The sequence below is a fragment of a genome, assembly GCF_019968955.1.
Source record: "MAG: Porospora cf. gigantea A chromosome Unknown PgA_NODE_240_length_26466_cov_356.985, whole genome shotgun sequence".
Taxonomy (NCBI): Eukaryota; Apicomplexa; class Conoidasida; order Eugregarinorida; family Porosporidae; genus Porospora; species Porospora cf. gigantea A.
The window spans coordinates 1-26,466 of NW_027151527.1; the positions used below are offsets into that span (position 1 = coordinate 1).

The 26,466-nt window shown below is 54.6% G+C and overlaps 19 protein-coding genes across 32 annotated transcripts; 7 read left to right on the top strand and 12 right to left on the bottom strand.

Annotated features, from left to right (window-relative positions):
- KVP18_004378 (uncharacterized protein) lies at window positions 1-2,368 on the bottom strand (the record flags this gene model as incomplete). Of its 2 annotated transcripts, none has more annotated exons than XM_067956943.1 (1): window positions 1-2,368. In XM_067956943.1, a coding segment is annotated over one exon (2,368 nt), but the record flags the coding sequence as incomplete, so codon positions are not given. The 2 variants fall into 2 exon arrangements, with proteins under 2 accessions (XP_067811125.1, XP_067811126.1); XM_067956944.1 differs by having other exon boundaries at window positions 15-2,368.
- A 162-nt stretch (window positions 2,369-2,530) lies between these two features.
- Window positions 2,531-4,908, bottom strand: KVP18_004383 (uncharacterized protein; the record flags this gene model as incomplete). Of its 3 annotated transcripts, XM_067956951.1 has the most annotated exons (4): window positions 2,531-3,684; window positions 3,713-3,982; window positions 4,010-4,378; window positions 4,407-4,908. In XM_067956951.1, the coding sequence occupies 4 exons, from the start codon at window positions 4,906-4,908 to the stop codon at window positions 2,531-2,533; spliced, it is 2,295 nt and encodes a 764-aa protein (XP_067811132.1). The 3 variants fall into 3 exon arrangements, with proteins under 3 accessions (XP_067811132.1, XP_067811134.1, XP_067811133.1); XM_067956952.1 differs by lacking the exons at window positions 2,531-3,684; window positions 3,713-3,982 and having other exon boundaries at window positions 3,996-4,378; XM_067956953.1 differs by lacking the exons at window positions 3,713-3,982; window positions 4,010-4,378; window positions 4,407-4,908 and having other exon boundaries at window positions 2,531-3,574.
- Window positions 4,909-4,928: 20 nt separating this feature from the next.
- On the bottom strand, window positions 4,929-7,591 carry KVP18_004371 (uncharacterized protein; the record flags this gene model as incomplete). 2 transcript variants are annotated; one of them, XM_067956930.1, is made up of 2 exons in its annotated part: window positions 4,929-6,454; window positions 6,571-7,591. In XM_067956930.1, 2 exons carry the CDS (start codon window positions 7,589-7,591, stop codon window positions 4,929-4,931), a joined length of 2,547 nt encoding a protein of 848 aa, XP_067811112.1. The 2 variants fall into 2 exon arrangements, with proteins under 2 accessions (XP_067811112.1, XP_067811113.1); XM_067956931.1 differs by lacking the exon at window positions 6,571-7,591 and having other exon boundaries at window positions 4,929-6,548.
- Window positions 7,592-7,742: 151 nt separating this feature from the next.
- KVP18_004372 (uncharacterized protein) lies at window positions 7,743-8,524 on the bottom strand (the record flags this gene model as incomplete). 3 transcript variants are annotated; one of them, XM_067956932.1, is made up of 2 exons in its annotated part: window positions 7,743-8,163; window positions 8,193-8,524. In XM_067956932.1, the coding sequence occupies 2 exons, from the start codon at window positions 8,522-8,524 to the stop codon at window positions 7,743-7,745; spliced, it is 753 nt and encodes a 250-aa protein (XP_067811114.1). The 3 variants fall into 3 exon arrangements, with proteins under 3 accessions (XP_067811114.1, XP_067811115.1, XP_067811116.1); XM_067956933.1 differs by lacking the exon at window positions 8,193-8,524 and having other exon boundaries at window positions 7,743-8,123; XM_067956934.1 differs by lacking the exon at window positions 7,743-8,163 and having other exon boundaries at window positions 8,192-8,524.
- A 75-nt stretch (window positions 8,525-8,599) lies between these two features.
- Window positions 8,600-9,811, top strand: KVP18_004374 (uncharacterized protein; the record flags this gene model as incomplete). The annotated part of the gene is made up of 1 exon (XM_067956936.1): window positions 8,600-9,811. One exon carries the CDS (start codon window positions 8,600-8,602, stop codon window positions 9,809-9,811), a length of 1,212 nt encoding a protein of 403 aa, XP_067811118.1.
- A 41-nt stretch (window positions 9,812-9,852) lies between these two features.
- KVP18_004386 (uncharacterized protein) lies at window positions 9,853-11,956 on the top strand (the record flags this gene model as incomplete). Of its 2 annotated transcripts, XM_067956957.1 has the most annotated exons (5): window positions 9,853-10,936; window positions 10,965-11,040; window positions 11,168-11,556; window positions 11,585-11,851; window positions 11,883-11,956. In XM_067956957.1, the coding sequence occupies 5 exons, from the start codon at window positions 9,853-9,855 to the stop codon at window positions 11,954-11,956; spliced, it is 1,890 nt and encodes a 629-aa protein (XP_067811138.1). The 2 variants fall into 2 exon arrangements, with proteins under 2 accessions (XP_067811138.1, XP_067811139.1); XM_067956958.1 differs by lacking the exons at window positions 11,168-11,556; window positions 11,585-11,851; window positions 11,883-11,956 and having other exon boundaries at window positions 9,853-11,112.
- A 28-nt stretch (window positions 11,957-11,984) lies between these two features.
- Window positions 11,985-12,653, bottom strand: KVP18_004384 (uncharacterized protein; the record flags this gene model as incomplete). Of its 2 annotated transcripts, none has more annotated exons than XM_067956954.1 (1): window positions 11,985-12,653. In XM_067956954.1, one exon carries the CDS (start codon window positions 12,651-12,653, stop codon window positions 11,985-11,987), a length of 669 nt encoding a protein of 222 aa, XP_067811135.1. The 2 variants fall into 2 exon arrangements, with proteins under 2 accessions (XP_067811135.1, XP_067811136.1); XM_067956955.1 differs by having other exon boundaries at window positions 11,985-12,458.
- A 55-nt stretch (window positions 12,654-12,708) lies between these two features.
- On the bottom strand, window positions 12,709-12,894 carry KVP18_004373 (uncharacterized protein; the record flags this gene model as incomplete). Its single annotated transcript, XM_067956935.1, has 1 exon — window positions 12,709-12,894. The coding sequence occupies one exon, from the start codon at window positions 12,892-12,894 to the stop codon at window positions 12,709-12,711; it is 186 nt and encodes a 61-aa protein (XP_067811117.1).
- Window positions 12,895-13,524: 630 nt separating this feature from the next.
- KVP18_004382 (uncharacterized protein) lies at window positions 13,525-14,304 on the bottom strand (the record flags this gene model as incomplete). Its single annotated transcript, XM_067956950.1, has 1 exon — window positions 13,525-14,304. The coding sequence occupies one exon, from the start codon at window positions 14,302-14,304 to the stop codon at window positions 13,525-13,527; it is 780 nt and encodes a 259-aa protein (XP_067811131.1).
- A 34-nt stretch (window positions 14,305-14,338) lies between these two features.
- On the bottom strand, window positions 14,339-14,908 carry KVP18_004379 (uncharacterized protein; the record flags this gene model as incomplete). Of its 2 annotated transcripts, XM_067956947.1 has the most annotated exons (2): window positions 14,339-14,849; window positions 14,877-14,908. In XM_067956947.1, the coding sequence occupies 2 exons, from the start codon at window positions 14,906-14,908 to the stop codon at window positions 14,339-14,341; spliced, it is 543 nt and encodes a 180-aa protein (XP_067811128.1). The 2 variants fall into 2 exon arrangements, with proteins under 2 accessions (XP_067811128.1, XP_067811127.1); XM_067956946.1 differs by lacking the exon at window positions 14,877-14,908 and having other exon boundaries at window positions 14,339-14,527.
- A 567-nt stretch (window positions 14,909-15,475) lies between these two features.
- KVP18_004370 (uncharacterized protein) lies at window positions 15,476-16,159 on the top strand (the record flags this gene model as incomplete). The annotated part of the gene is made up of 1 exon (XM_067956929.1): window positions 15,476-16,159. The coding sequence occupies one exon, from the start codon at window positions 15,476-15,478 to the stop codon at window positions 16,157-16,159; it is 684 nt and encodes a 227-aa protein (XP_067811111.1).
- Window positions 16,160-16,328: 169 nt separating this feature from the next.
- Window positions 16,329-17,786, top strand: KVP18_004376 (uncharacterized protein; the record flags this gene model as incomplete). Its single annotated transcript, XM_067956940.1, has 1 exon — window positions 16,329-17,786. One exon carries the CDS (start codon window positions 16,329-16,331, stop codon window positions 17,784-17,786), a length of 1,458 nt encoding a protein of 485 aa, XP_067811122.1.
- Window positions 17,787-17,834: 48 nt separating this feature from the next.
- Window positions 17,835-18,377, top strand: KVP18_004381 (uncharacterized protein; the record flags this gene model as incomplete). Its single annotated transcript, XM_067956949.1, has 1 exon — window positions 17,835-18,377. One exon carries the CDS (start codon window positions 17,835-17,837, stop codon window positions 18,375-18,377), a length of 543 nt encoding a protein of 180 aa, XP_067811130.1.
- A 67-nt stretch (window positions 18,378-18,444) lies between these two features.
- On the bottom strand, window positions 18,445-19,609 carry KVP18_004388 (uncharacterized protein; the record flags this gene model as incomplete). Of its 2 annotated transcripts, XM_067956960.1 has the most annotated exons (3): window positions 18,445-19,182; window positions 19,211-19,311; window positions 19,339-19,609. In XM_067956960.1, 3 exons carry the CDS (start codon window positions 19,607-19,609, stop codon window positions 18,445-18,447), a joined length of 1,110 nt encoding a protein of 369 aa, XP_067811141.1. The 2 variants fall into 2 exon arrangements, with proteins under 2 accessions (XP_067811141.1, XP_067811142.1); XM_067956961.1 differs by having other exon boundaries at window positions 18,445-19,161; window positions 19,211-19,609.
- Window positions 19,610-19,739: 130 nt separating this feature from the next.
- KVP18_004375 (uncharacterized protein) lies at window positions 19,740-22,062 on the bottom strand (the record flags this gene model as incomplete). Of its 3 annotated transcripts, XM_067956939.1 has the most annotated exons (4): window positions 19,740-20,879; window positions 20,908-21,044; window positions 21,073-21,095; window positions 21,125-22,062. In XM_067956939.1, 4 exons carry the CDS (start codon window positions 22,060-22,062, stop codon window positions 19,740-19,742), a joined length of 2,238 nt encoding a protein of 745 aa, XP_067811121.1. The 3 variants fall into 3 exon arrangements, with proteins under 3 accessions (XP_067811121.1, XP_067811119.1, XP_067811120.1); XM_067956937.1 differs by lacking the exons at window positions 20,908-21,044; window positions 21,073-21,095; window positions 21,125-22,062 and having other exon boundaries at window positions 19,740-20,363; XM_067956938.1 differs by lacking the exons at window positions 19,740-20,879; window positions 20,908-21,044 and having other exon boundaries at window positions 21,082-22,062.
- A 271-nt stretch (window positions 22,063-22,333) lies between these two features.
- KVP18_004385 (uncharacterized protein) lies at window positions 22,334-23,179 on the bottom strand (the record flags this gene model as incomplete). Its single annotated transcript, XM_067956956.1, has 1 exon — window positions 22,334-23,179. One exon carries the CDS (start codon window positions 23,177-23,179, stop codon window positions 22,334-22,336), a length of 846 nt encoding a protein of 281 aa, XP_067811137.1.
- A 150-nt stretch (window positions 23,180-23,329) lies between these two features.
- On the bottom strand, window positions 23,330-23,581 carry KVP18_004387 (uncharacterized protein; the record flags this gene model as incomplete). Its single annotated transcript, XM_067956959.1, has 1 exon — window positions 23,330-23,581. The coding sequence occupies one exon, from the start codon at window positions 23,579-23,581 to the stop codon at window positions 23,330-23,332; it is 252 nt and encodes an 83-aa protein (XP_067811140.1).
- A 17-nt stretch (window positions 23,582-23,598) lies between these two features.
- KVP18_004377 (uncharacterized protein) lies at window positions 23,599-24,748 on the top strand (the record flags this gene model as incomplete). 2 transcript variants are annotated; one of them, XM_067956942.1, is made up of 2 exons in its annotated part: window positions 23,599-23,626; window positions 23,655-24,748. In XM_067956942.1, 2 exons carry the CDS (start codon window positions 23,599-23,601, stop codon window positions 24,746-24,748), a joined length of 1,122 nt encoding a protein of 373 aa, XP_067811124.1. The 2 variants fall into 2 exon arrangements, with proteins under 2 accessions (XP_067811124.1, XP_067811123.1); XM_067956941.1 differs by lacking the exon at window positions 23,599-23,626 and having other exon boundaries at window positions 23,702-24,748.
- Window positions 24,749-24,796: 48 nt separating this feature from the next.
- Window positions 24,797-25,963, top strand: KVP18_004380 (uncharacterized protein; the record flags this gene model as incomplete). Its single annotated transcript, XM_067956948.1, has 1 exon — window positions 24,797-25,963. One exon carries the CDS (start codon window positions 24,797-24,799, stop codon window positions 25,961-25,963), a length of 1,167 nt encoding a protein of 388 aa, XP_067811129.1.
- Window positions 25,964-26,466: the final 503 nt, after the last annotated feature.

Sequence of the window (26,466 nt, forward strand, 5' to 3'; positions counted from 1 at the left end):
CAATCAGGAGCCACATGGCAAACTGGGATGCTGAAGGGGCGAGCCCCACCATCCAATAGAACAGCACAGCCATCGCAAGGTTGGGCACGAGCTGGAAGGGCAAATCGCCAACGTTCTTGGCGAGGTAGAACGTCCAGGGGTGGTACAACCCGTTCGCGGTTTCACGATTAAAGATCACCCTTTCTTTGGGAAAAGTTAGCAGCACATCGTAGGTGCCGAAGGCGATGTTGGCGACCCCCATGAAGAGCGCGGCCGTAATGTTCAGGATGGCCATCATGGACGAGGTGGTATCGTGAAAAGTGCGTGTCAAAAAGGATTCTTTCGCATCCGCGCGGTCTGGGGGAATCCACTGGCGTGCAGTGGAGGTAGTGGTGGTCGTGGGGGGAGCGGAGCAGACACCTGGGGTCCAGGACGATAAGGGGCCATACATTGCGTTCGTAAGCTTCCACATTCCGGAGGGTATGGCTTCACTCATGTCGCACAGAGTAGGAAGCGGCAGCAGCTCCAAGCACCGCATCACTGGCGTGGTGAACTGGTTGGTCTCCGTCAGCGCGCATCGGAACAGCATGTGAAGGGCCTCACCGACCTCTCTGGTGCGAATCATCATCGGTTCCTGTTCCCAGTGAGGCTGGTCACAGAGGACGGTGTTTCCATATCTGCCTGCCTGGTCGCTGCAGTATCGCCAAGTATGATCCATGCAGTCTATGGAGCCTTGGATGGCCGGCCGATGATGCGCCTGGATGAACGCGACGGCCTCCACGAACGTGGAGAGATCTCGTTCGAGCTGGTGGAAACGTGCCGCGAACACAGCAGGCGACGTCTTGGCCCGCTGATAGATCACGTGGCGACCGGTGCTGGAGATGTCAGCAAGAGTGAGCTTCAGCCGCTCCGGCAGCTCCGCCTCCGGGTACACAGGCTCTTTAACCCAGTGGTCTTCCCCTAAATGCAACCCAGCCTCGGACCGAATGCAGCTGGCGACCGTTGCAATCTTCGTTGGGGTGAGCACGTCCAGTACCTGGGACACAGGCCGTCCATGATGGGGTCCTACTCCATCAGAGGTGACCCGGTGCCAAGGTCGGACACCTTTGAAATCGATTCCGTATGTGAAAACCTGGGCGTAGTCCTTGTGAATGATGCTAGAGGACGGGTCGATGCCTCTGACGTCTCTGTCCAGTTGGAAGAACAGGCTGCCGAAGAAAACGCCTTGTATGAGCTGACACACGAGGATTCCCACGACTGCCAATGGACTGCGAAGATTGTTCTTCAGGGTGCGACGGTATAAGGCAGACAGATTTCGCCAAAGTCCGACTTGGCGCGGCTTTAAGTCGGGCTCTCCATCGGGCTCCGATGTTATTTGAAGGTCAATCTGCTCCAAGAGTCGCTCGCCCTCTGGTGACGACCAGAACACGTTGCATGCCACCTCAACTTCCTCCTTAGAAAGGCTGAAGACGGACAGCGGAGTCTTCCCCTTTTTGTTGAGTTCTCGGCCCATATCGAGCGGTTCGACGTCCTGGTTGGCGGAGGACACCAACTCCATGAAGAAGTCTGCAGGGTTGTATCCGTCGGGGCAACGGTACCCTATACGCGCGAAATATGCCACTGACGTGGAGGGCGGGCCCTGAAAAACCACGCGGCCTCTCGAAGCCAGAATGAGCTGGTCGAAGAGCTGCATGACCTGAGAGCTGGGCATGTGTAGGGCACACAGGATGGTGCGGCCCTGTTGTGTGAGACGCCTGAGGATTCGAATCATATCATAGGCCAGGCTGGAATCGAGGCCCGTAGTGGGCTCGTCGAGGAGCAGTAGGCTTGGGTTGCCCAGCAGCTCGACTGCGATTGACACGCGGCGTATCTGCCCCGTGCTGCATCCCTTCTGCCATTGGTCCCCAATGATGGTTGACCGGCATTCCTCGAGTTCGAGGTCACGCATTAGGCCCTCCACCACTTCCCTTCGTTCGGAGCCGTGTGCTTTTGGCAGCCTCAACTCGGCGGCGAAGGACAAGGTCTCCTCCACAGTTAGATACGGATAAAGTTGGTCGGAGGACATGACATAGTTCGACAGCGCCTGCACGGCGTCGGCACCCAGGTTCTGGCCGTTGTAAACCACACGGCCGACTATGTGCCGACTGGTGAGCCGCTTCGAGAGGATGTTGAGCAGCGTGGTCTTACCGGCCCCAGCTGGACTCAAGATGGCCACCATCTCACCAGGGTTGGCCAGGAGACAGACGTTTTCCAGTATGGCCTTGCGTCGCTTGACGACACCGTTCTCTTCGTGTTTAGCCCTCACAGAGTAGGATAGGTCCCGCACCGCCAGCGTCACGGGGGTGGGCTGGTGCCCACGAACCTCCACGATCTCATCAAAGGTTTGCATCGTAGCTATTCCGAAATAAGATATGTTTTCCTGGCTATCAGTTTAAATGTTGGATGTCTACGGCTAAATAAAACTGTCAAGGAACAGTTGCACAAAAGCTGCGCAGCGCAGCTTACGCGGTAGAGACTCATTGAGTTTCGGCGGAGACGTTCAGTGGTTCGGTTACTGCAAGCGTCGCTGCTCAGGCGTGGAGTCCTCTAGGTGGTCCGGCGACATGAAGTGGCTCTTTCGCTTTGTGTTCAAGCGCTGTAGAGGCGCGTTCGATGACGGGTCTTTGCTCGAGTTGACTGCAGTATCAACATCACCACGCAGCCTCTTCTCAGGTGAGGAGTCCAAGTGGCTCTTTCTCTTCGTGTTCAAGCGCCGCAAAGGTGGATTCGCTGACGGGCCGGCAGCATCAGCGTCAACCTGTAGCCTCTCCTCAGGTGAGGAGTCGAAGTGGCTCTTTCTCTTCGTGTTCAAGCGCTGTAGAGGTCGGTTTGCTGACGGGGACGCATCAGCATCACTCTGCAGCCACTTCTCAGGCAAGGAGTCGAAGTGGCTCTTTCTCTTCGTGTTCAAACGCTGTAGAGGTGGATTCCCTGCTAGTGAGGAATCGTTTACTTGATCCGACAATTCTAAGTGGCTCTTACGCTTTGTGTTCAAGCGCTGTAGAGGTAGGTTCGCTGGCGGGTCGGCAGCATCAGCATCAACCTGCAGCCTCTCCTCAGGTGAGGAGTCGAAGTGGCTCTTTCTCTTCGTGTTCAAGCGCTGTAGAGGGTTACCTGCTAGTGAGGAATCGTTTATCTGATCCGACAATTCTAAGTGGCTCTTTCTCTTCGTGTTCAAGCGCTGTAGAGGGTTACCTGCTAGTGAGGAATCGGTTACTTGATCCGACAATTCAAAGTGGCTCTTTCGCTGCGTCATCAAGCGCTGCAGAGGCGAATTAGCTGGAGGGCCGTCCGATATCTCGGAGCTAGCAGGAGTCTCGGAGTTGGGTGTAGGAAGCATTCGTGCAGTCCAAGCTCGCAAGAGCTCCTTGGCGGAGATGATGTGAAGGCTCTCCCCATCTGGGTCTTCCACGCAGTTTCGGTTGTCCAAGAGTCCTCTGCGCATCAATATGACTCTAACATCCTCGAATGTCCGTCCGAGCATCAACTCCTCTTTGATGGTTAAAAACTCTTCTTCCATCTCTTTAGTCTTCTTAAAAAAGGCCTCTACGATCATCTCAATCAGTCGATCTTTGGCGTGATCGACACCGAATTTCAGCCAACCTCTCCATGTGTAGGGGTCTAATCCGTGCTGAGCAAAGCACCGTTCGAACGGCTTGGGAAAGCCTGCGTGTCGTATCCAAAATATGCTCACGCAGCTTCGAGCTGTTACCGTCGACGGCCAACGGGGCCGCTGACTGGGGTGGTTGGGATACCGGCAAGTCAGGCGGACACACTGGGTTTGACAGGGCGTTCAGACCAGCGTTGCCCATGGGGCTGACGCTGGACTGGACCGTAAACGTACCTTGTCCAGCGACATGGCCCATAGTCTGCAGTAAGTTTGGCGTAGTGGTCGAGACAATTCCGGCTCCAGGTCCCATGCCTCCAGCGGCGAAGGCTCCAGCCGAGAATACACCAGGTGGGGCTGGATGAGGGATTCATCTCGACTCACTGACAGAGTAAAGAGCAGCCGCTGCAGATGCAATGAGCACCGCCACGCCGCCGGCGGTTTTTGCGTCGCTAATAATATTGTTCAGCTTATCCGAGGTGCCACCGGAAGCCGTGGTAGATGGGGGGGGATTTGGCGAGAAGGTTGGCAAGTCGAAGGGCACCCACGGAGTCAGGTCAACGGCACACATTGCTTCCGACACTACCTGCTCCAGCTGCCGAGGGACACCGTCAGCCTCCTTAGCATAAAACCAATAGGGCAGGTAGCCAAGGTACTCATCAAACCACTTGGCCTCATTGTCCTCAGCAAAGTCGTAGACGCTCCAGAAGAAGCCATCGTCAAGCTCGCGCAGCTCGCGCAGCCAGGTGAGACCTGAATGTCTAGCGAAAGAGTGGCTCACGGTCTATGGATTGTGAAATACTCAGGGCAGAGCAGGAGAAGTCGGGCAGCAGCCACCCTGAAAAGTCTTCGGAGCTGAGAGTAAAGCCCTTGGTGAGCAATACAAAAACCTTTCGTGAGTCTTCGCGGTAGCCTAGCCACTGGTCATGAACGCAGCACGCTAAAGCGTCCGCAATGGCTGAAAGGGGACTATTGTTATAGTCGTGCGGTCTACCAACATCAAGCAGCCTTTGAGAGACAGACACGAGGTCATCTGAAAAAAAGGACTCCCTCTTGTAAACCCAGTGGTTGTCGGAGCTGGCGAAGATGTCCTTGGAACCGACAGACACCATGGCATAGCGTGCGTCGGGAGCATTGATGACCGATTCAAGACGCAGTAGCTCCTCGGCTATTAATGGAGCTGCTTCGAACAAATCCGAGTCCAGAAGGAGCACCACATCAAGCTTTTCCGACGTGGAGCATGCCGCCGCGCACGCGCATGCTGTCGCGATATTCACACGCATAAAAACAAAAACCGAGAGAATTACGCCATCTTCATGCCCGCTCTCATGCCCATAGGCACGGCTCCCTTCGCTCGGTTAACCACATCGGCCTCCTTGTCCTGAATCTTCTGTCCGAGGTCGCGCAGCCCAGTGCGAGGACCTCGGGCTTGTTGGGTGAGAGGAGCATTGGCCGTCCTCCAAGATGCTGCCATGTCTTCGGTTCGCTTGACGTCCTCTGGTGTTTCCAAAGGGAACATGAACCGGTCCCGAGGTCGGATTGAAAAGTATATAATGCTTGCCAGTTCTATTCCAGCCGTCACCCATAGGGCTGGAGCGTAGTTGTTGAACACAACCTCGTAGAAGCCATTAGTCTTGTAGTTCGCGAACAACTTGTGCAGCACGGACTCTGCCGCCCACTGAGGACACAAGATCCAGACGAACATGTTGAGTCCCGTGCCCGTGAAGCAGAGGGTCATGGTAAATATTAGGATCTGGTTGACGTGGGTGCCTTCTTTGCGCAGTGGTGACATGTGAATCCCGTATGGCGTTCGCATTCCAGTCTTATGGAAGCCTGCAGTGGTAGCGATGAAGACAAACGAGTAGAAGAACAAATAAATCAGAAACTCGATTATGAAGATGTTGGATTGGGAGCCGAATATCAGCATTCGGTCCCACAAGTAGATACGTGGCGGCTTTTTCAGCAGACCAGGCAGAATGCCCACTTCCACGATGTGCAGCGTCCAAAGCGAACTCATCACTATGCATACTATCCCTAGACATAGCCAGCATACGGCCTTGATTTGGGAGACGGGCTTGTAGAAGAAACATTCTTCCAGTTGCTCCGCTCGAGAACGCAAAAGACAGGTGGAGGCCCGATACCTCTCAATGAGCGCCCGATTCCGAGACTGCATCCACCAGCCTCGGACTCCCTTCAGGTTATTAACGCGCTTGGTTCGGTCTCGTAACCCTTCACCAAGGGAGCGGAGTGCGCCTGCCTTCTCGGCCAACGCCTGCTTCTGGTTCACGTAGTCCTGCGCTGCAATCGAGACGGGCCTGTCGATGTATTTGAGAATGCAGTGGAGTGGTAAGACTACGAATCCTACAGGGCAGTACACCACCACAAAAAAGACTCCGAACCACATGACGACGGTGATGCAGTACTCTTTGAAACCCAGCTGCATCATAATCATACGGCTAGGATCGGCTGGGTCCAGAATATAATACCGACCGAGCACCAGCACAAGCAATCCCGCGGCGACCAGGACGAGCACACACACGACAACGGTCCAGAACAAGGCCTTGAACCAGGCGGAGCGCCTCCATCCCGACTGAGCCTTGGAATTGCCGGACTCGGCGTCCACGAACAACAAAGCGTACGGAGCCAGGAATATGAGGTAGAACAGAAGTGACATATGGGAGAGAAACCAGTAGAGTTCCGCGAGGATAGTGTTGCCAGCGTGGTTAGCGTAGCAGTCTGCGGGGAAAACTATAACCGCGTTAACTACAAACTGCAAGCCCATCACTGCGACTACCTTGGCCAGCAACCCTTGAACGTATTTGGAGTCATCTGGATCGCAAATCGCGAACACGAACTTCGCGTTGACGAATAGAGCGACCAGATTGAAGCCCAGGAGCACGATTAGCACGTCCCAAGCGTACATTAGAATGTTGAATTTGACTCACATTGAACATTGGCACGACAGAGGGGACATGCGGAGACGCCAACACACGCAATACACAAGCATGTGTGTCCACACGGCTCCAAGACCACCGATGCCTGGGCTTCCAAACAAATAACGCATCGGGGTTCTTCTGATGAAAGGTGCTGGACTTCAGAAGGGGATTTAACTGCTTCGTTCACTACAACGAACCGCCCTTTCTGGTGACGGACGACGCCGTCCAGCTTTACAAGCGGCACGGAGGCCCTAGGCTCTGGCATCATGCGGCAAATGAGCCGTGCCAGATGGTCGGTACGCACCATCAAGGAGCGAAGTGCCAGCCTGAATCGGCCTGCGGAATCCTTGGTGTCCACCACCACCACCCGAGCGTCCCCGATGACTCGCACGGAGACCTGGGCGATTTGGAACAGAGGCACTGACACGCTACTTCGTGGGGCTGGCCCCAGCCACACCAAGCGGAACTGCGTCAGGCAAACACGGCCTGGTCGCGGCAGGCCGGACAGCGGCAGCCAATCCACACGCGGCACCACATGCGCCACCTTCTCTCCGCTCTGCAGGGCCAGTCGACATTTATGAGCCACCTGGGGGTCCCTGCACATCACGTCTCTTAGAGGGGCGGTGGCCTTAAAACGACGAACGTGCTCATTTAGCACGTGAAACAGGGCGAGGCCCGCGGAGCCTGCCACGGAGAAAGCGAGGGTGTATTGCACGGCTCCCGGCTTGAGAGACAGACAACAAGCACGGGTCCGCCCATACCTATCGGAGTCGACTGTGTTGTACTGCACACACTGCACGAGCCGCAGGCCTATGCTGGAATTGCCCCTCCTCTTGCGGCAGGCCTCCCAAATAACTCTTAGACTGGTGAGGACCATGCTGCCCACGCCACGCCCAAGGGTCGTGCACTCAACCGCACTCCAGCGTCCTAACTCTTTCTCATAGGGCCTGAGCTTCAGCTGCGAGCGTCGAGCATCGTGCACGACAGCTCGGTCCTCCAGAAGCTCCACAGTAGAGTTTTTGCTCCCCATAAAGTGGAAATGAAGAAGAATTAAACAGGCTTCATGGCCTTAGGAGATGAAGACTACGGCCTTAGTATCTGTTATCAGAGATGAAGACGAATTAAACACAGTTCTGGCCATTACTATCTATTCAGTGCACATAGAACAATTAAACACGCATTCAAAAGCAATCATCCTCTATTTTGGCAAAGGTTAAGCCATCTACTGAGGACGACGAGACCAGCACCTCTAACAGAGATGAGAGGTCTCGGCCCTTAACTTTAAAATCTGATGGGAGTTCCCAGTGGTCGCCTGTCCAAGTAATCGGTAGACGCTTTTTGCTAGCGACATCGACGACCTCGCTGATGAACTCTGGAGGCACAATTCCGTTGAGGCCGCTGGTAAGAATTACATTGTTCTCCGATCTGTAAAACTCCAACCCCGCCGCCATGGCGGCCTTGATGTCAATCAGCACTGCCACCTCCGCTGTTCTCCGTAAACCGGATATCACGACGCCTTCACCAGGGAATCCAGGTGAGAAGTGAATATGCGTGCGCATCATCCTGTTGATACCATGCCGAATGACGCTTTCCAGGACGGTGCTGCGTTGAGCCTCGCCCCAAACGCCCACTAGTATGTACCGTGTATGCACATCGGTACGGCGTCAGCCTGGTCAATCTTGGTGAGCAGCTGCTCCTCGTCCACATGTACCGAGTGGCCCTGCACTGCACGGATTAAGGTGATTCTCCCTCGCTCTCTAACCACGCCGAAACGCTTCTTGTTGTTCCATTCCACCACGTGTTCGATGTCCTCACTTGTATAACTCGCGAAATCCTTGAGCTTGAGTACCTTTTCCAGCTCGAGGAACCCGTCAGGTCGCAATTTGAGGCCTCTAGACTCGACACCGTGTCGTAGTAGCCACGATAATCGTTTGGATAGACGGACGTCATACTGGTACGTCATTTAAGGAATTTGGCGATCAGTTGAGAGACAATGTTTACAGCCACAGAACAGTGAATTCCATTAATTGACTTCTGTATGGAGAACCAACTATGTCGCGCCTTCGTCAACGGAAAGGTTGTGGCTGTCGCCTCCAAGGAGGCGACGGTGGCGGTGTGCACGACACGGCTGCAGTTTGCGCGAGGCTTCTATCCCGTCGACGCTCGCTTAGTGGACTCCAACCCGTTTCTGATGAGAGTGTTCATACACTTGGCATTATTACCTACCCATCCGCCTACACATGCATACCTTCCAAACAGTCTGGAGCCAGTGATTTTAAAGTTGCCTAGACCGACATTGACCGTATCTTCGACGGTAAAGACTGGACGAGATATACTCTTCGTAGATGCCACCACTGATCGGTTGGTCTACAAGATTGCACGTGTGCTTGGCTGCTGTGATCGCGAAGCAGAGGCTCTGCAAATGTCGTTCGACGGAGTGCAATGTGACGAAGAGGGCGTCAGCCTCACAATGGCCACAGACGGCGAGACGCGGTTGTCGTTGTTGGAGTATAAGGCTAAAGCGGTAGAGCTTGACGCAGCAGACAACTCATTCGCGGCGTGGTCCAACGTTGTGGCAATGGCGAGGTTACGCATAGGGGGAGTTCGGATTGCCGTTTTCGACATGGATTCCACCCTAGTCGATGCGGAGGGCATCGACATGATGGCAGCACTGGCAGGCGTCGAGGACAAGGTGAAAGCTCTGACGGCACAGGCCATGGGCGGTGAGCTCGACTTCGCGTCAGCCTTCAGAGAGCGTCTAAATCTGTTGAAAGGCCTTTCGACACAACAACTGGCTCGTATTGCGATGCCTTTGAACCCGGGCGTCACGGAAGCTGTCACCGAATTGCAACAGCGTGGCGCCATCGTCGGGCTAGTGTCGGGTGGTTTCCAGAACTTCGCGAAAGACGTGGAGAAGAAGCTGGAACTGCAGTTTGCCGTTGCCAACGTGGCTGAGATCGAGGCGGGCCGCCTCACAGGGCGACATACGCAACCGATAATAACGAGCCAACACAAATTGCAGGTGTATCTGGAGGTTTTGAGGGCTTCAGGCGTTCCGTGGGCTCTAACAGTCGCCGTGGGGGACGGTTCCAACGACATTCCGATGCTCCAGGCAGCAGCTATGGGTACGTCATTTCGGGGAAAGCCCAAAGTGAAGAAGGCGACTGACGTCCATGTAAATCGACAGGACATGATGCATCTGTTGAGACTGGTGCCCGTTCCGTGTGTGGATCATGACGTAATGGCTTGAGAACCGGTTGGGAGCCTAACTTAGTATTGACAAAATTTCGGATGCCATGCTCAGAACTTGTACCCAAGTACCTCAAAGTCGAGGACCCCCAACTGTACTTTAAGCAGGCCGTGGCTGTCTGTCAGTGCGAGGGCTACCACCTTCGAACCCTATACCAGGATCTCCTTGAAACTCATCAAACTTCTGTGAGATTTATAGATGAGTCGCCACGTTGTGTGATCTTTCAACCGAGAGCATCCAGTCCGATGAGGTACGATGAACGGCGCATATGGCGGTCTAGGTCCGTTGGCGGCGACGACATGAATCTGCTGGATGGCCCGTCCTTGGACCTGACGTGTTTTGTGTTTTGCAACGGTGTCCTTGTTCTGTTTGGTTTTCCTACGGAACCCGCCCAGTTCAGTGCGCAAGGTGTCCGACCAACAGAATTGGTCAAGACAATCACCTCCAACGTGGTGCTGTTTCTGTACAAGTATGGTGAGGGCTTCCTTCGCCCTGATTGGTCAGTGTCCGAGAAGTGGCTACACTGTTTCGTCCATGAACTGCCGTCGTCTGTGTTCGGTCCAGAAGGCGGTCGCCCAAGATTCGAGGACGACTGCATCTTTTTCAGGTCGCACACAGCGGAGGAGCAGCTTTCAGTAGCATACGCCCTCGCCCAGAGCACTAAACTAGCTGTGCATGAAGAGGCTGTCGACAGTTTCATTCGACAGATATCTACGCTAACTATTTTAGATGGAGACAAGACTTTTGCAGATGCCAGACGACCCCGCATCGAGGGTATAGTCCGCCACTTCCCAGAACAAGGGTCGCACACGCCCATGTCGCGCACCGCCAGATTCTTCCGGTACTTGAGACGCGTGCTGAGCCCAAGTGTCATGCATTACGATGCAATCGAAGATGCGGAAACACGGAAGCTCATAGGCGAATTGCATTTGCGTCGCCTCGACGTGAACATCAGTGAGGACATCGTCGACGTCCCCAGCCGCTTCTGGAGTGAGGATACACACCAGCCGCAGTGGAGACGCACTTACAAAGGACTCGGCGTGGACAAAAGAATCACCGTTCTGAACTTCCGGTTTGAGCAGCTGGCAGAGGTCTTTGATTTCGTGACACACTGCCGAAGAGAGAGTGAGAAGCACAAGAAGCTCACATACAGATATGACGCTGCGTTTGTACTGGATGATTATCGTGGTCCTGGCCCTCGGCGTGGTCAAGACTGTGCTTCGGAACCTGTTAGAGCGCTAATTGCGGATTTATGGCTGAACACCTCGCACGAATCATCGGCACAGAGGAGGACAGAGTGAACTGTCCTTTCTACTGGAAGATCGGCGCCTGTCGGCACGGGGACCAATGTTCCAGGTCACACTACAAGCCGAGTTCAAGCCAGACGCTGATTCTGCGGCACATGTACACCAACCCCCCGGTTGCGCTCGCCATCGCAGAGGGACAAGAAGTGACAGACGAGGCGGCCGACGAGTCGCAAGACCACTTCGAGGCCTTCTTCGGTGAGGTCTGGGCTGAAGTGGCACTCTACGGGGAGGTGGAAGACGTCGTGTGCGTGGATAACATCGGAGACCACATGCTGGGAAACCTGTACGTCAAGTACTACAACGAGGATGACGCAGAAAACGCGATGCGAAAGTTAACCGGCCGTTACTATAACGGTCGCCTGTTACATGTGGAGTATTCACCGGTTACCGATTTTCGCGAGGCCCGATGTCGACAGTTCGTCGATGGACAGTGTACCCGTGAGGTAGATGTGACGGTATTATGTAGGCGGTGGATACTGCAACTTCATGCACATCAAGCACATATCAAGATCCGTGAAGCGCAAGCTGGTGGCGAAAATGTTAGAAGATCACCCGGAGTTCTATGAGCGAAACCTCAACGTGCGCGTACCCGTGCAGGAGTCCGACTACTCGCGGCGCGAGCCGCCTCGCCGGCGAGAAGACAGACGAGACGACAGGCGAGATGATCGTCGAGACAACCGGGACAACCGAGACCGAGGACGACGAGACAACTACAGAGATCAGCGGAATCGAGGTCGGCGAGACAGCGGGAGAGACCGAGACAGAGGCCGCCAAGACCGGGCGCGCCCTACGCGTGAACGACCCGAGCGCACTGACAGCCAGGAGCGCAGGGCCATGATCGCGCGGTGGAACGATGAACTTGAGGGTCAGTAGTCATAGTCGTTGTGGGGAGCTTTCTCCTCCTTTACGTGGAGAATTGGTTTGTCTGGCTTCAGTCGAGCCACGATTCGCTGTGCCTCCTCATTGCGACCCTCTCTAAAACACTGGTCAGCCTTCTCTTTCAGCATTCGTTGCTTTCGCATAGCTGAGGCCAGGTCCTCGTCCCCCGCGATTTTGTTGTAGGCTTCCTGTACCAGAAGAACGCGGCGACTCTCGGCTGCAGCACGCAGGGCGCGTTCGCGTTCGCGCTCGTCGTCAAAAACCATTGTGTTCGTGGAGAAGGAACCTTTAGCTTCCCATCGAGCAAGATTGTACCACTTTTCATGTGGCAGTGTGGCTGTGTTGTAGTCTTCAATGTAGTCTTTGAAGAGCGCATGTTCCTCCTGGAGACAGCTGCTAACGACGCCTGTCTCGGATAACCAACCTTGGAACTCCTCGGCCTTGGCATGGAAGTCCTTCATCGTTATTTCGCCATACTTGCCCCACTCATACAGTCCAGGCACCCGGATGTACGACTTCTCCACTGGCTGGTCCGTTCCTCTACGAGACCGTCGTAGATCCGGGCATCTGCGGAGGTCCGGGCTCCTAGATCGTTGTCGAAGTTCCTGGCTGCGAGATCGTCGTCGGCGTTTTCTGGGTCTTCTATCGGACGGCATTTGAGTTTTTAAGAGTGAATTGGCGAAAAGGTTAAAATCAGTTAATGGCTCATCCCTACGCTGTGTCTGAGAGTACCGTGCGGTCCAGGTCGACGGTTACGTCATCCTTAGACGTCGTGTCCTCTTCGGTCGGTTCGTCCTCGGAATCGTCCGCAGGTTCGCAGGTTGCTACTGCCAAGTACAAAGTCCTCGCTCTACTCTCGCTAGTATTTCCCCCCCTCGGTTGCTTTTCTTTTTGCATGGGTCGCAACGAGACTGGATCCAAGTAAGCTTTCTAAGCAGGTTAATACAGTCGTCGCTGGGTTTTCCTCGGCCTCTATCTGGGCTCTGCGCTCTCCTTCGTTTACGTTCTGGTCCTAGCATCGTTGCTTGGTGAGTTCGGGAGCAATTCTCAATGCGTTGCCCCTGAAGGGAAAACGTGTGTTGGTTTTCTTTAGTTTGAAAAGTGCCAAAAAAATCTGTTGACTTAGTAATTATCCAGTATCTTAGGATGAGCAGTATCCTGGGATGACTACAGAGGCATGCATACAAGTCGACGTAATCGATCCCATCGCCAACCCTACCGCGCCACCAGTCAGCACGACGTCATCGCACGGTGGCATAGGGATAAACTGGGTGGTGGTGCTACTGTCAGTAATCGGTGGCTTGTTCCTGTTAGGCTTGGTTGTAAGCTTTATCATTGTTACCACAAGGAGACGACCGAGCAGACGGCCCATTGTGCAGCCCATACCCGCCATTCCACCGCCCAATGTGGCAGGCAGAGGAGGCTGCTTCCAGATGCTACCACCAATAGTAGTGACGTGTGATGATTGTTGTTAACTTCCATCTTATCTCCGAGCAGGTATTGAGGTCTAACCCTTCTGGCTTGTGACTAAGTTTCATCCAATCTTCGTGCGGAGCCTGAAAAGAGTCTGGACTGTGCTTCTTGGGGCCGGGTAGGGCGGTCCCTTGCAGGAGAGTTCACTGTTCGGATGTTGGATGAAGACTGCCCAGCCATCCACAGACGGAACCGGAACGCGCCAGCGTCTAGAAACCACAGCGGCTTAGACAGTAGATCGATGTTCTTCTCGGCGGGCAGCACTTCACGGAAGAAGTAGAATAAGTGCCCTGTAAATGCGCCGATGAGAGAGCCTTTTAATGAGCCTCCCATGAGGAACTCCAACACCAGCATCGCCCAGGGCAATTGGTGCGCCGCGATGAGAAAGCCCCAATAGATGACTTGACCGTAGGGTTCTCTCCGGGACCAGTAGTAGACGATAGAAAATACCAATGCCCGTCCGTTGAACGGGGATCCTCGAGGCCAGTCTAGTAGAGTGCTGACGAAACAGATCGACAACATTTGAAACAGAAGAAACTGCAGGTAGTCACCTGGGTTGTGTCGAAATAGTTCGTTGTTCTCCAGTTTAGCAGAGAAGTCGCTCAGGATGTACATCTCAAACAGCCAGCCGAAGGAGAACCCTCCGACGAAGAGAAAGTCAGTCACGAAACGCCATGCTTGCAGGCCTCTGGTCGCTTTGACAGCATCGAAGCCTATCGTTCTAAGCGAGAGAACCTCGAAACTGACAACGAGTGTAGTGAAAAGGATTGTCGTCAGTAGGACCTTCGAAAAGGGTGGTATGCTATTGTACCAGACCTCCGGTGAAACAGGCATCTGAAAAGGAAATACAGTGTTTTCCACACAAGGATCACACCAACGTTCGCCTAGGAAGTCTGAGTGTGGGTGGAAGTTCCTGCCCTTCGTTGACCGCAGCCACCACTCGCACCCGGCAGTTCGCCTGTAGAGTGACTCTTCTGAGCTCCTTGTAAGGAATGCCGTACGCTGCGTAGCACACAGAGCGCAGGTCTAGTACTACATCGCTCCAGTCACTCTGCATGTTTAGGGGCACACTACAGGTTCCGTTTGAGATTCGCGTCTTTGGAATGTGGGTCCCAAATCGAATGCGTCGACGGACATCAGTTGCGTCAGTGACCTCCAGATTCAACGAGAAGGGTGCGTCATTCAGTGGCTTGATCTGTAAGAGGAGGGTGGTGTGGGGCAACGCCAGAGATTGGCCGTCATCGTACGGCAGGGTCAAGCTGGTAGTGCTAATGTTACTCCCAATCAGCTCGATAGCATTCGCCTTGATGTCAGTGTCGAACACGCGTGACACGGAACCATTACGAGACGTCACTTTCCATCTATCAAGAGGCTTGGTTCTACGATGATGTGTCGGGTATGCTCACCCTTGACTAATAAGAAGAGGCAGCACGCTCATACGTGACTGAATTCCCAAAAGAGTGACCTTTTATTAGTCAATTTGACTGATGCCCAAGCCAACGAAGTCTGCCAGTAATTCGAGGGTTACCAGCCATATCCAGAGCGGTCCAAGAGCCAGAAACCCAGGAAGAATGAAGGTAGGCGGCGATCCCGAACCCGAACCGGTAACGAGAGTCCAGGTGGAACAGCGCCCTCCTCTGGCTTTGATTTGGCGTGACAGATTCGAAGCGCAAGCGTCACCTAACTGTCTTCCAGCGTCCAAACGTGATGAAGTCCTGGATCGCTTCCTTTGCAGAGATGTAGGTAGTTTATCATGCATTATGGTCTTGGGGGAAGTGCCGCATCAGACTTTCTACGGGCAACGTCCCGTGGGCTACTCTCCCTGGTTAAGTCTCCCGGTGCGGCACCATCACCAGCGGCAGTGTCGTATATGTACCCAAGTAGGGTTTGCTGTGACTTATTCCTTTGCAGGCTGACGGTCATTGGCAAGGTCCTCTAGGTGCCTGTTACCGAAGACCGCGAAAGTATTCGTACGAGGTGGGCACACGAATTCGCTGCCATCTTCATGATTTCGCAGCTGAAACATCATGGGGTCCGGAGAATCAGCATCGACAGCGGCAGTGATTGGGACGAGGCTGAGCGGCTTGCCCGGGTGGAGTGGGGCATGAGGCAAGGTCCTCGGCGGGGTCGTGACGCGGACGACCTTGCAGTCACTGTTCGCGACTTATTTCCATTCCTCAACAATTTGCTGAGCAAATGTGGCTGCTGCACTGAGAAGAAGCGTCGTACGCAAATCCGACCACGCGAGCATCAAAACCGCGCGGTTGTCGAGACTGTCTGCCTCGAGTGTGGCGACACCCTGCAGCACAACCAGCTACCTCAATCGATCCGACGCGAAGTAGGGATGTTACCCGCGCCCGCGTACGGAATCGGCCACAAACACGGCGACCCAACAGGGGTTTATGAGTACAGGGGCGAGGTCAGCGGGCGCAAACCGGGGTGCTTTGAAGGTTACCAGCAGTGGGAATATCCTCACCAGAAGCCCACTACTCTGCAGCTGGTTAGCAAGGCTCCCCTGCCAGCCTTCCAGCCTCAAGCGCCGGCTCGAGTCCTCCTGGGCAACTCTACGAAGGCCAAGGTGACTGAGGTGCACAATGATCTCTACGGCGCCGACGGCGTGTACGTCCCGTTACCGGAGTTCCCAGAAACTAACGATGGTAAACTGGGGACTACCACCAAGAGCTTCTAGTCATATCACTCCAACCTTGTAAGCACGTACACAGCTCTGCATGTCTACAACCAAGAGCTTCTAGTCATGTCACTCCAACCTTGTAAGCACGTGGACGGCTCTGCATGTCTGCAAGTCATATCACCCCACGCTCCTCTAAAGTGACGTGTGATTAATAAGTAGTTATCAAATGAGCTGTTCTGCCCCTCCCGCCCACATGGTGAATGTCTCTATGGGAGGTGTCCCAGACGTCCGGTACAACGCCACGCCAGTGGAGTATTCCAAGCCTGAGCATGCCAGCTTGAGCCACACATTCGGTGCACAGCCTGGTTATGCCTACGAATCGGTCCCTTATGAAGGCTACACCCACGCCGTGACCACCGCCAACCCCGGGTATGATACGTACGGCACTACCGCGAGCCGAATGAGTTCGACTGTTCTTCCTTCCGGGGCAGTCGAGCAGTCCAGCCGTCGCATCTCATCTACCATCATCGGCGAGGAGATGATCGGGACCATGCCGCAACCCAAGGTTACGTACGTGGACGTCCCTATGTATGAAGAGGTTGTGACGCATGTGCCTGTACGAGAGGTCCGCGAAATTGAGAAGAAAATCCCTAAGGTCGAGGTGCAGTACGTTGAGAAGATCGTCGACGTGCCGCAGATCGAGTATGTGAACAAGACGGTAGAGGTGCAACAGGTGCAGGAGGTTATCAGGCACGTCCCTCGTGTTGAATATGTGGACCGGCCCTACGACGTCGTCAAGGAAATTCCTCGATTGGAGACCAAGATTGTCGAAAAAATCATTGAAATTCCCGAGGTGATTGAGGTTCCCAAGCCGTTCGTCGTTGAGCAGAAAATTCCTGTTGCTAGGTACAACGACTCGGAACAGGCCCTCATCGTTGCGCAATCGGTGCACCCCTTGATTACTTCTACGTCTGAATATGTTGAGGTCGACGCTGTGGAGTTGTGTCCCGAAGTCGTTCCCGTTGACGTTCACGTCGGGAAGCTCGTGAACGTGCAACTCATTCAAGGAGGAGCGCTGAATACGCGACACCGCGTCGTCACGGTTCCGAGTGCCCAGTACAACTCGATGTTGAAGTACCTCAATGGTCATCTCTACGGCCAGGAAGTCCAAAACCTGCCTTACCTTCAGGAGGGCGGCCAAATCCCATTCCTATCGGAAACCTTCAACTGGGTGGGAGTCCCCGCCACCACCAACATTGAGGGATATGCCGTGGGGCAGGCCTACGCGCCTGGGATTCGTGTCTCCAACGCTGCTGGGATGCGGACTGAGTACTCCAACCAAGTATTTCAAGGTTCGGGAGCACAAGGCGAGGCTATCTACACTGGTGGCTACAGCGCTGCTCACGTAGGGTATCCTCCGACTACATATGCTACTACAGGACACCCGCAGCCTGGTTATATTGCTGGACACACCATGACTCAGTCATACGGTGCTGAAGCGGCCTACGGTCGGACAACGATGTCTTCCCAGCACTCCTACCAGCAGAGTCCACCCACACAACGCCACATCGCCAATCAAGTTGTCCCCGGCCACTTAAACTCGAAGCTTGCCTATCCTGGCACCCTTGGCCAAACCATGCAGAGTGTCCATCAGCCGTCGCAGTCCTATGGACTGCGGACTTGAGTTTAAAAGTTGTATGTAGCTTTACAACTGTTGAGCCGAAAACCACAAATGATAAAGTCGCTCCTTAAAGAGACTCACAGACGCCAGATTGCTGTCATCGCATCAGATTTCGACCGTACGCTGGTAGCTCGCCATTCTGGAGGTGTTCTCCGTGCAGAACTGGTGGAGGCGTTTGCGGAGTGCATTTCTGCCGAATTCGAGCAGTTTGTGGAGAGTGCGGGAGTGCCGGTCTATGTTGTTACGTTTAGCGACGCCACAAGCGCCGACTGGGCTGCCAAGAAGAGGGGAATCCCTCGGAAGGAGGTGCTGGGAGGAGAGGAGCTAGTTAGACGGGTCACGGCATTTCGGCGTCGGCAGACTTGGGAAGTCGAGCAGGTGTTCGGAGCCTATCCCCCCAACCATCCAGGCATGCCTGATGGCAAGACCTTTCATCTAGAGCGAGTTAGGGAGGTGTCAGGCGTTCGGAAAGAACAGATCCTGCTAATCGATGATGACATATACAACTGCCAGAAGGCGCGAGAGGAGGGCTACCAGGCTCTGCATGTGTCCGGAAGGCAGGGATTCCGCCTCGATTCGTTGGTGTGGATGTGAACTGTATCAGTGGATGTGAACTTCATACATTACAGTTCTTATCACAACGGAGAACCTGTTTCAGACATTACAGATTTCTGTGGTACCAGGCTGGAACTATTTTAGCTAACAGCGCAGGTTTCATGTGCTCTTTCTCGGCATCGGTAAAGTTGAATAGCGGAGGTGCCGCCACACTACCCAGGAGTTTGAACTGAGATTCGCGCAGCTTGTCGAAGAAGGGGTGCGCGAGGCATTGATAGGGCTGCACGCGCTTATCAGGCTCGTAGCACAAGAGTTGGCAGAGAAGGTCGACAGCATCCGCGTCGGGGGTGTACGTCCGGGTTCTGCGTGTGGTCTCGTCGATGTGGGCCTGCAGATACTCAGCCATGCTTTTCGGTAGCACTCGAGGCAGTTGTGGCATGTTCATCTCATGATAGTGCGGGTTCATAGCTCTCAGTGCTTCTTGGGAAGGACTCCCCAGCACCTGCATGATCCGGACCAGTTGATCCACGGACGTATCGCCAACAAACAGCGGCTTTCCGGACATCAGTTCGCCAAAAACGCACCCTATTGACCAGATATCAATGCACGTAGTGTAGTTGGTAGACCCCAGCATCAACTCCGGAGCTCGGTAGTACCGACTACAGATGTACGCGACGCTGACCTCGTTAGCCACGAGCCGCTTGGCAGATCCGAAGTCGCACAGCTTGAGTACGTAGGAGTCCGGGTCGACCAGGAGGTTCTGCGGCTTGATGTCGCGGTGGCAGATACCCAACGCGTGGAGATACCCTATGGCGCGGCACATCTGGTATGTGTAGACACGCACCTGTCTGACGAGAAAGCGAGCCACTCACGAGATCCAGCGGCATGAGCTTGTGCTGTCTGCTGATAGGCTTCATCGCGTTATACATCGTGACTGGGATGAACTCCATAACGACATTAAGGAACTTGTGTTCTAGTTGGTAGGAATCCGATAGCTCACCTTGGCTTTTGAGGGTTCTATTGGTGTAGAAGTAGTCTTCAAGGCTGACAATATTGGGGTGGTTGAGCTCCTTCATAATATCCAACTCCCTGTTCTTGTATCTGGGATCCTGAACGACGCTCTTTACAGCTAGCTTCCTCCCTGTTGACTTTTCTGTCACCTGGCACACCACGCCAAAGGAGCCGTTCCCAAGGACCTCACCAGCCTCATAGGCAGCAGTACTGGAGAAGGAGGAGTAGATGGTTTTTTGAGAGCGACCTCCTTGATCCATCAAGAATTCCAGGTTTATTATGGGGCACGATATTAAAATGAATAAGGGATTGCGAGGCCACGAGGGCCAGAGAGTCTTTTGTTTAGATGGGCTGGGTCAGGGCGCAGGCACCCCGCTGCGGAAATTGGTCCTAGATCCATAGCGCGTACACGTCTTCACCCACCACGGGCTTACTTCCCGGCTTCACAAGCGACTCGGACTCATTTTGGAGTCCTTTACGCACCTCCGCCACAGAAGATACCCACGTGGTGAGTGACGGCAGCGACGGTACGTGGACGGACTGAATGGTCAGGTACTGCTGGAAGGCCTGGTGAACTTGAGCAGGGGAACTAATGAACGACAAGCCGTCACCCGCCACCCTCATGATGGTCAGAAACGTTTTCGCTGAGCCGGACTCGGTAGCTGTTAACAGAGCCAGCGCTCTGACATCGACAGTGCTCACGGGTCCATCTCGGGTGCAGAAGACGTTTATGACGTCCACGGTGTAGACCCAAGGCAAGCTCGGGTTACAGTAGCATTCCTTTGCGATATCTAGGCATACGTTGTGGGGCGGCGTCTGGGGCACCGACAGACATTTCCAGGTCATTCCAGGTCGATGCGATTGGTTGTCGTCTGTGTCTATCTGCTTCAGAAAGTCCAGTACGTTGAAGGACACGAGTCCAGTGGAGGGCGCCTCGACCTTCGACCCCAGGTTCAAAGGCACTACGAACAAGCGCTTCCGTACAGACAGAGCTCTGCGGATACGAGAAAACATGTCACATGGACATCGAAGCAGACGGGTCGCCAAACTCTCGGTAGACCTGGGGAGTGCAGTGATGAGCAGCGCCGATGCATCTACAACGACGCCCTGAGCAACAGCTCCTACCCACGGAGGAATCGGGAAAATTCTCCATGCAGAGGATTCCTCTAACGCCCACGTCACAGCCGAGGGGGTGACCGGAGAATCCACAGCTGATCTCGCTGTCCATTCCACTGAGGCCGACATTGAAGATACTTCAAAAGACGGGACGGAATAGAAGGAAGGCAGAAACCCATGTACACAGCCGGGGCTAATCTGGCTCGCAGGAGCCGAGGTCCAGCAGCAGCCTGAGGTCGGTGGCGAGAGAAGCCTATACCCTCCTACGACCAACAGGTAGCTGCGTGTGAGCTGCGCGTGGGTGAAGACGAAGGCAGCTGGCGCCAGACGCCTCACGCGGAGGGGCCGCATCAAGTAGTGGCTGGTAGTCACATGCGAGCCCAACAAATCGATCTGCAACAGCTCCACGCTTGCCTGGGTTCTATCCCAGCGGCCCACCTACCTCTACCTGCAGATTCTCGGTTTCTCCAGAAACCGGACCACAGGAGTTGATTAACCGCCGTAATCGCTGGCGTAGACCCTTCGTGGACGCCACGGATTCCTCTGACGGAAGCCCTAAGACTCCTCCTACGATTGCATCTGAATAACGAATGTGTGGGCCGCCCACAGAATGTAGTCACTGTTCGATCTCTGTGTACGAATGCTGTGCCCCACCCCACGCTGCGAGTCTCCCTGAGAAGGGAACCACGGTGAACAGAACTTTAGAGTCTCGCGCAACGGACACGCTTGAGGCCTTCCCTGGAGACTGTTGGAAGCCATATTTTGCTGCGGGAACCCACGCAGTGGTTTCAGTGCAGAAGTAGTGCACATCCACAAGAGAGGAATACCTGGCAGGTCCAAAAGACACTAGAAAGGGAAGGGGCACTTGTGTGGCGAGACAGTACGATAGCGGGTTCGAGCTTTGCAGCTGAATACGCAAACGATCCGCTGCATCCCGCTCTCGCCGTAGCTCCGCCTCGAGTTTCATGGCCGTTTCCTTTCCCCCTGAAAACGCACTCATCAGGAGCTTCAAATGCGACTCCTGCTCGAGAACCTGGTGTTCGTGTGCCAGTGACTCCACACACGTGTAGCGACACCCAGCGTCCTTGAGGGGGCAGGCGACGACGCTTCCTGCACAGGTGCCCGACCTCCAATGAGCTGGAAGGTCCTTGAACGCGCACTGGAAGGCGACTCCTTCGGACTCACACTCAGGACATTCCACCTGGAGCTCCCGCAGTTCAGTGGCGTCTGTTTGTAGAACCCACTCCGACCTCGAAATCTCTCTTTGGCAAGTGGGACACAATACCGATTCCCCTTTGGACACGCAGCGCTGGTGCCAATCATGCAGGCACGAACGACAAAAAGGGTGGTGTCCGCCGCAGTTTGGGTCAAGCACGTTGAGATCCAGCATTCCGCACACCTGGCACGTAAGACGGTCAGGTAAGCCTTCCACCACTTGCGCGCAGTCTATGAGATAGCTGCAGTCCGTCCAGAATCCGCCAGACGATACCCATTCCATAGTTTCTGGCGTCGGCGGCCTCACAGACTGCGAGTTGCACCTCAAAGCTACCACATTGTCTCCAGACGACCCGACCTCCTGCCGGTGGCTGGCGACCATGCCGACCGGGACTGAGATGAGAGAGTCGGAATAATGGCCGCTCGAGCTGCGCGCGTCGCTTCGACTCCGAGGTAGACGGAGTGAGCGGCGTTCGTCGCCAGCCGTAGTATCCGGTAAGCGACGCCGTCTGGCATGGTTCATGATTCCGGCAGACGGTGCAATACTAGTTGGGCTAGGCCAAACTTTGGGTATTTTTTCCGGCATGGGAGCTTCTGGGAGACTAGTACAATCATTCAGCGTCGATGACGATTTGTACGACATTAATCACTTTTTAGGCAGCAGGCTTCTGCGCCAACGCTCCGAGCAACGCACCGCCGATTTGAAGTCCAGCAGCAGCGGGGGCAGCGGGGGCAGCCGAGGCTGCCGCAGGCGCAGAGGGAATGGCGCCCATTGCTTTCATGTCCTCTTCAATGCTATGCTGGAGATCAGTCGCCTGCATCTGAAGGAGGTCGCCTTGCGCCATGTCGTAGGCCGCCCTGCTCTCGTCAGGCAACATCTTCACAGTTTGGAGTGCCTTATGCAGGGAGTCGGCGCCAACGTGATCTTCTCTGGACGACATCTCTACACGCTTGGCGGAGACCCGGTCCATCTCTTCAGTGACGTCCACGCATTGCGAGAGGATGTTCTTCAGAGCATCTTCAACGGACTGCTGCTCTTTGTGTTCGGCCTCCATGTCTTCCAGATCGCGGATGGTCTTCGGCACGATTATGATGGGACCCGTAGAGTCTTCGGGGAAAATCTTGTCATGGACTGCGCGGATTAACTTTGCTAGTTTGGACAAGTGCGTCAACACGATCTGCTGTTTCTTCTGGATTTTAGTCTTCATCGCCGCTAGCTTGGGAGCCGTGATGGAGTCCATGTTCTCAATTTCAGTCTGTAGCTTTACGGTGTCCTCTACCATATGATTGACATTGTTCTGTGCCTCTTGAAGGTGGCCCACGGCTGCCGTTTGTTGAGCCTGCAGTGCTGCGTTAGCCTCGGCTTCTCTGGCCTTTGCGGCATTTGCATCGCTGGGTTTTGCGCCGCCGCCGCCGCCTCCCAGTACGCCGCCGACCGCTCCCAAGAGTGATTGCGACGCATTGCCACCCAGAAGCTTGTCCATGAACTGCATACACATCACACACGTGGCAAGGAGGCATGATAAAAGTTTCATTCTGAAGCCGGCTTCTCTGGAATTTCCCGCACTTGAACGCGGATCCCTCCGAGATTGTCGCAGTGGTCCTCGTTGTGGCCGCGGTGCCGACTGTATACTAACTTCACATGGCGCTCACCCGTCACAGTACGGCCAGTTAGCCGACTTCCAGCACCGGCAGATTGAAACGTATCCATCCGGAGACATCCTGCCGCTGTTCACTGCGTCCTGGATGCTGAGCGTGTCTGAGACCTTCGCGGCGTCAGGCCGGATCTCTGTGTTCCACCGCGTCTTACGACTGGACGTCGCTTGCGCGTAGTAAAATCCAGCCGCGAAGCAGATAACAGAGGAGCCAATAGCGACAATCCACTGAGACGAGCCACCCATTTTTCGGTATTTCTTTTATGGCCGTGTTCATCCAGACTACAGGCGGTGGGGAGCTGATCAGCTGCTTATTCAGGCAACATTCTGGTGGAGCTGTTCGTGGATGAGGCGCCTTTGATGACGATGAACTTTTTGAAGCTCCTCAAGATAAAACGCTACCACAACACCTTAGTGCATAAGCTAGAGCGGGATTTCATTGCCGAGTGGGGCATCGTAACAAGTACAGAGCAAGACGTCGTGGATCATTCGCAGGACAAGAATGTATTCAAACTCTTGTACGAATACAGCGACACCCACAACAAACGAGTTGACTCGCGTGCGGCGACTTACAAGGACGGGATACCGGATGAGATCTGTGAGAGACAACACAACCAGATAGGGCTGCTAGCCACCGCTAACACTCGCGTCAATCGAAACCACGCAGCCTTCTACGTGACGCTGCGCAAGAGCATCCCCTACCTGAACGGCCGGCACACCGTCTTCGGCCAGGTAGTGGAGGGCCTGGAAGTGGTGGAGGAGCTGAACCGCGTCTTCGCAGATGACGAGACTCGGATACCTTTGAAGCCAGTGCGCATATTGCGAGTTGCGGTGCTCGATGACCCGTTTCCAGACCCTGTCGGTCTGCAGTGGCTCATGCCAGAAATCGCTCCAGTGCCGATGGAGGAGCGAGTACACCAACACATCGAGACCCTGCAGGATGAGCTGGATGTGTTGGAGGGCATTGCAGAGAAGGAAGCGAAGTCCCGATCGGTGACCCTGGAGATACTCGGGGATCTGCCTGACGCCGACCTCGCCCCCCCGGAAAACGTGCTCTTCGTATGTAAGCTGAATCCGGACACTTCAGCAGAGGACTTGGAGATCATCTTCTCGCGTTTCGGGGCGATCCGATCATGCGACATCATTCGTGACTGGAAAACGGGCGATTCGCTGCAGTACGCGTTCGTGGAGTTCGAGGAGAAGGAGTCGTGTCAGGAGGCGTACTTCAGCATGCAGAACGTGCTTGTGGACGATCGCCGCATACATGTGGACTTCTGTCAAAGCGTGTCCAAGCAGTGGGCGCGATTCAAGCTGGGATCTCGCCCCAAGGAGCACAAGGAGGAGAAAAATTGGGAGAGAAGACGGAAGCGACCGAAAATGGAACCCTCGTCGCAAGCGTTCATTCTGGACTAATAATTTCCACGATTATGAACACCAAGCTAACTGAACAGGATTTACCAGATGCAATCAAGACTCAGCCGGAGGATTACTTGTGAGTGTCGATGTGCGGCGCAACCCAGTTCTGAGTGGGATGACCTGACGTTCGAGCAGTTGGGGCTCCAAAAACACACGGACTCTTCCGTGCTGAACTCAACTGTGTTTTGCCGTCTGACACCACACCGAAGGAACAGCGTTCTCGCAGACTTGAGTTCGCTCGCAACCTTCGGGTTTCATGTCAGCCCGGCTGTCTCACGGCTGGACTCCGTATCGTTCTCATTCAAGCAAAAACCAACCACGGTCTTAGTGGTCAAGAAAATCCGCTGCCAGGCTGCCATGGACGTGTGCGTACCGATTATACGCTTGCTGCAAAGCTGCGGACTATCTGTTATGGTGGAGGCAGACTGCGTAGCAGAGCTCACGGACGCCGGGTTGGCCGACCTTCGCCCCTTGACTGAGGACGTCGCGTTGAGGGAACGGGATGTCGACTTGCTGCTTTCTATCGGAGGCGACGGAACGTTTTTGTGGGCGTGCCGTTTCTTTCAGCGTTGTGTTCCTCCAGTGATGTCCGTCGCTGGCGGCGGCTCCTTAGGCTATTTGACGAAGTATTCCGCACTGACGAGCTCTTCATGTCTCAAGAGGATAGTCGCAGGGGGTACCTTTACTGTTGAGCTTCGATCGCGCCTTCAGATGATTCTGCTAGATGCCGAAGGGAATGCAGTGCCAGCCAGTTACGAGGCCGCCGTAAACGAATTCGTCGTGGCACGAGGTGCTGTGGGTAGCACTGCCACATTGGACATCCATGTCGATAGGACTCTCTTCACAACCCTCGTTGGCGACGGAGTAATGTTGGCTACTGCCACGGGGTCGACGGCGTATTCCATGAGTGCCGGAGGCTCCGTGGTGCACCCGAAGGTCCCAGGGATTCTCCTCACTCCCATCAACCCTCATTCCATATCAGTCCGCCCCTTGATTTTGCCGGAGACTTCTGTACTGAACATCTCTCGAGCCAAAGAAGGCGATGTATATTATTCTGTGGACGGACAGGTCTCCCGCAAGATACCAGAGGGACACAGCGTTCTGGTGGCAAGATCTCCGTGGCCTTTGCCAGTTATCCAGCCTGGAGACCTAACCGAGCACGACCCCTGGCTGGAATGTCTGAAGACCAAGCTGAATTTTAACCTTCGTTGACTCGCGAAATCACAGACCCCACAACAGAATAATGGCAGAAGAACCGCGTGGACACGAAAACACTGACCGACAAGAATGGCAGTAAGAAGCGCCCCGTAATGTCACTGGCTGCAAATGGATGATCCAGGAAAATCCTTATTCCCTAAACATACATACTGCTACGAAATCGGGACAGTACGGACGACCCGGCATCTAAGAGGTAGAACCACGTAATTACGCGTCACGCGCCCCCTCCCTAGACGTCCGGACTGGCTCGTTCTTATCCCTTGGCGTCGTTACCGGCCTTCGGCCGTTCTTTACGCGTTAATGAATGCGGCAACAATCTAGAGCTCCCCACAAAAACTCATACAACTTTCGACGTGACAAGATAAATTACCATCCTCATTGGTCCTGTCACAGTCATAACAGCATGGGCAAGCAGAAGACTCATATCAATCTTGTCGTCATAGGCCACGTCGACTCCGGCAAGTCCACCACCACCGGACATCTGATCTACAAGCTCG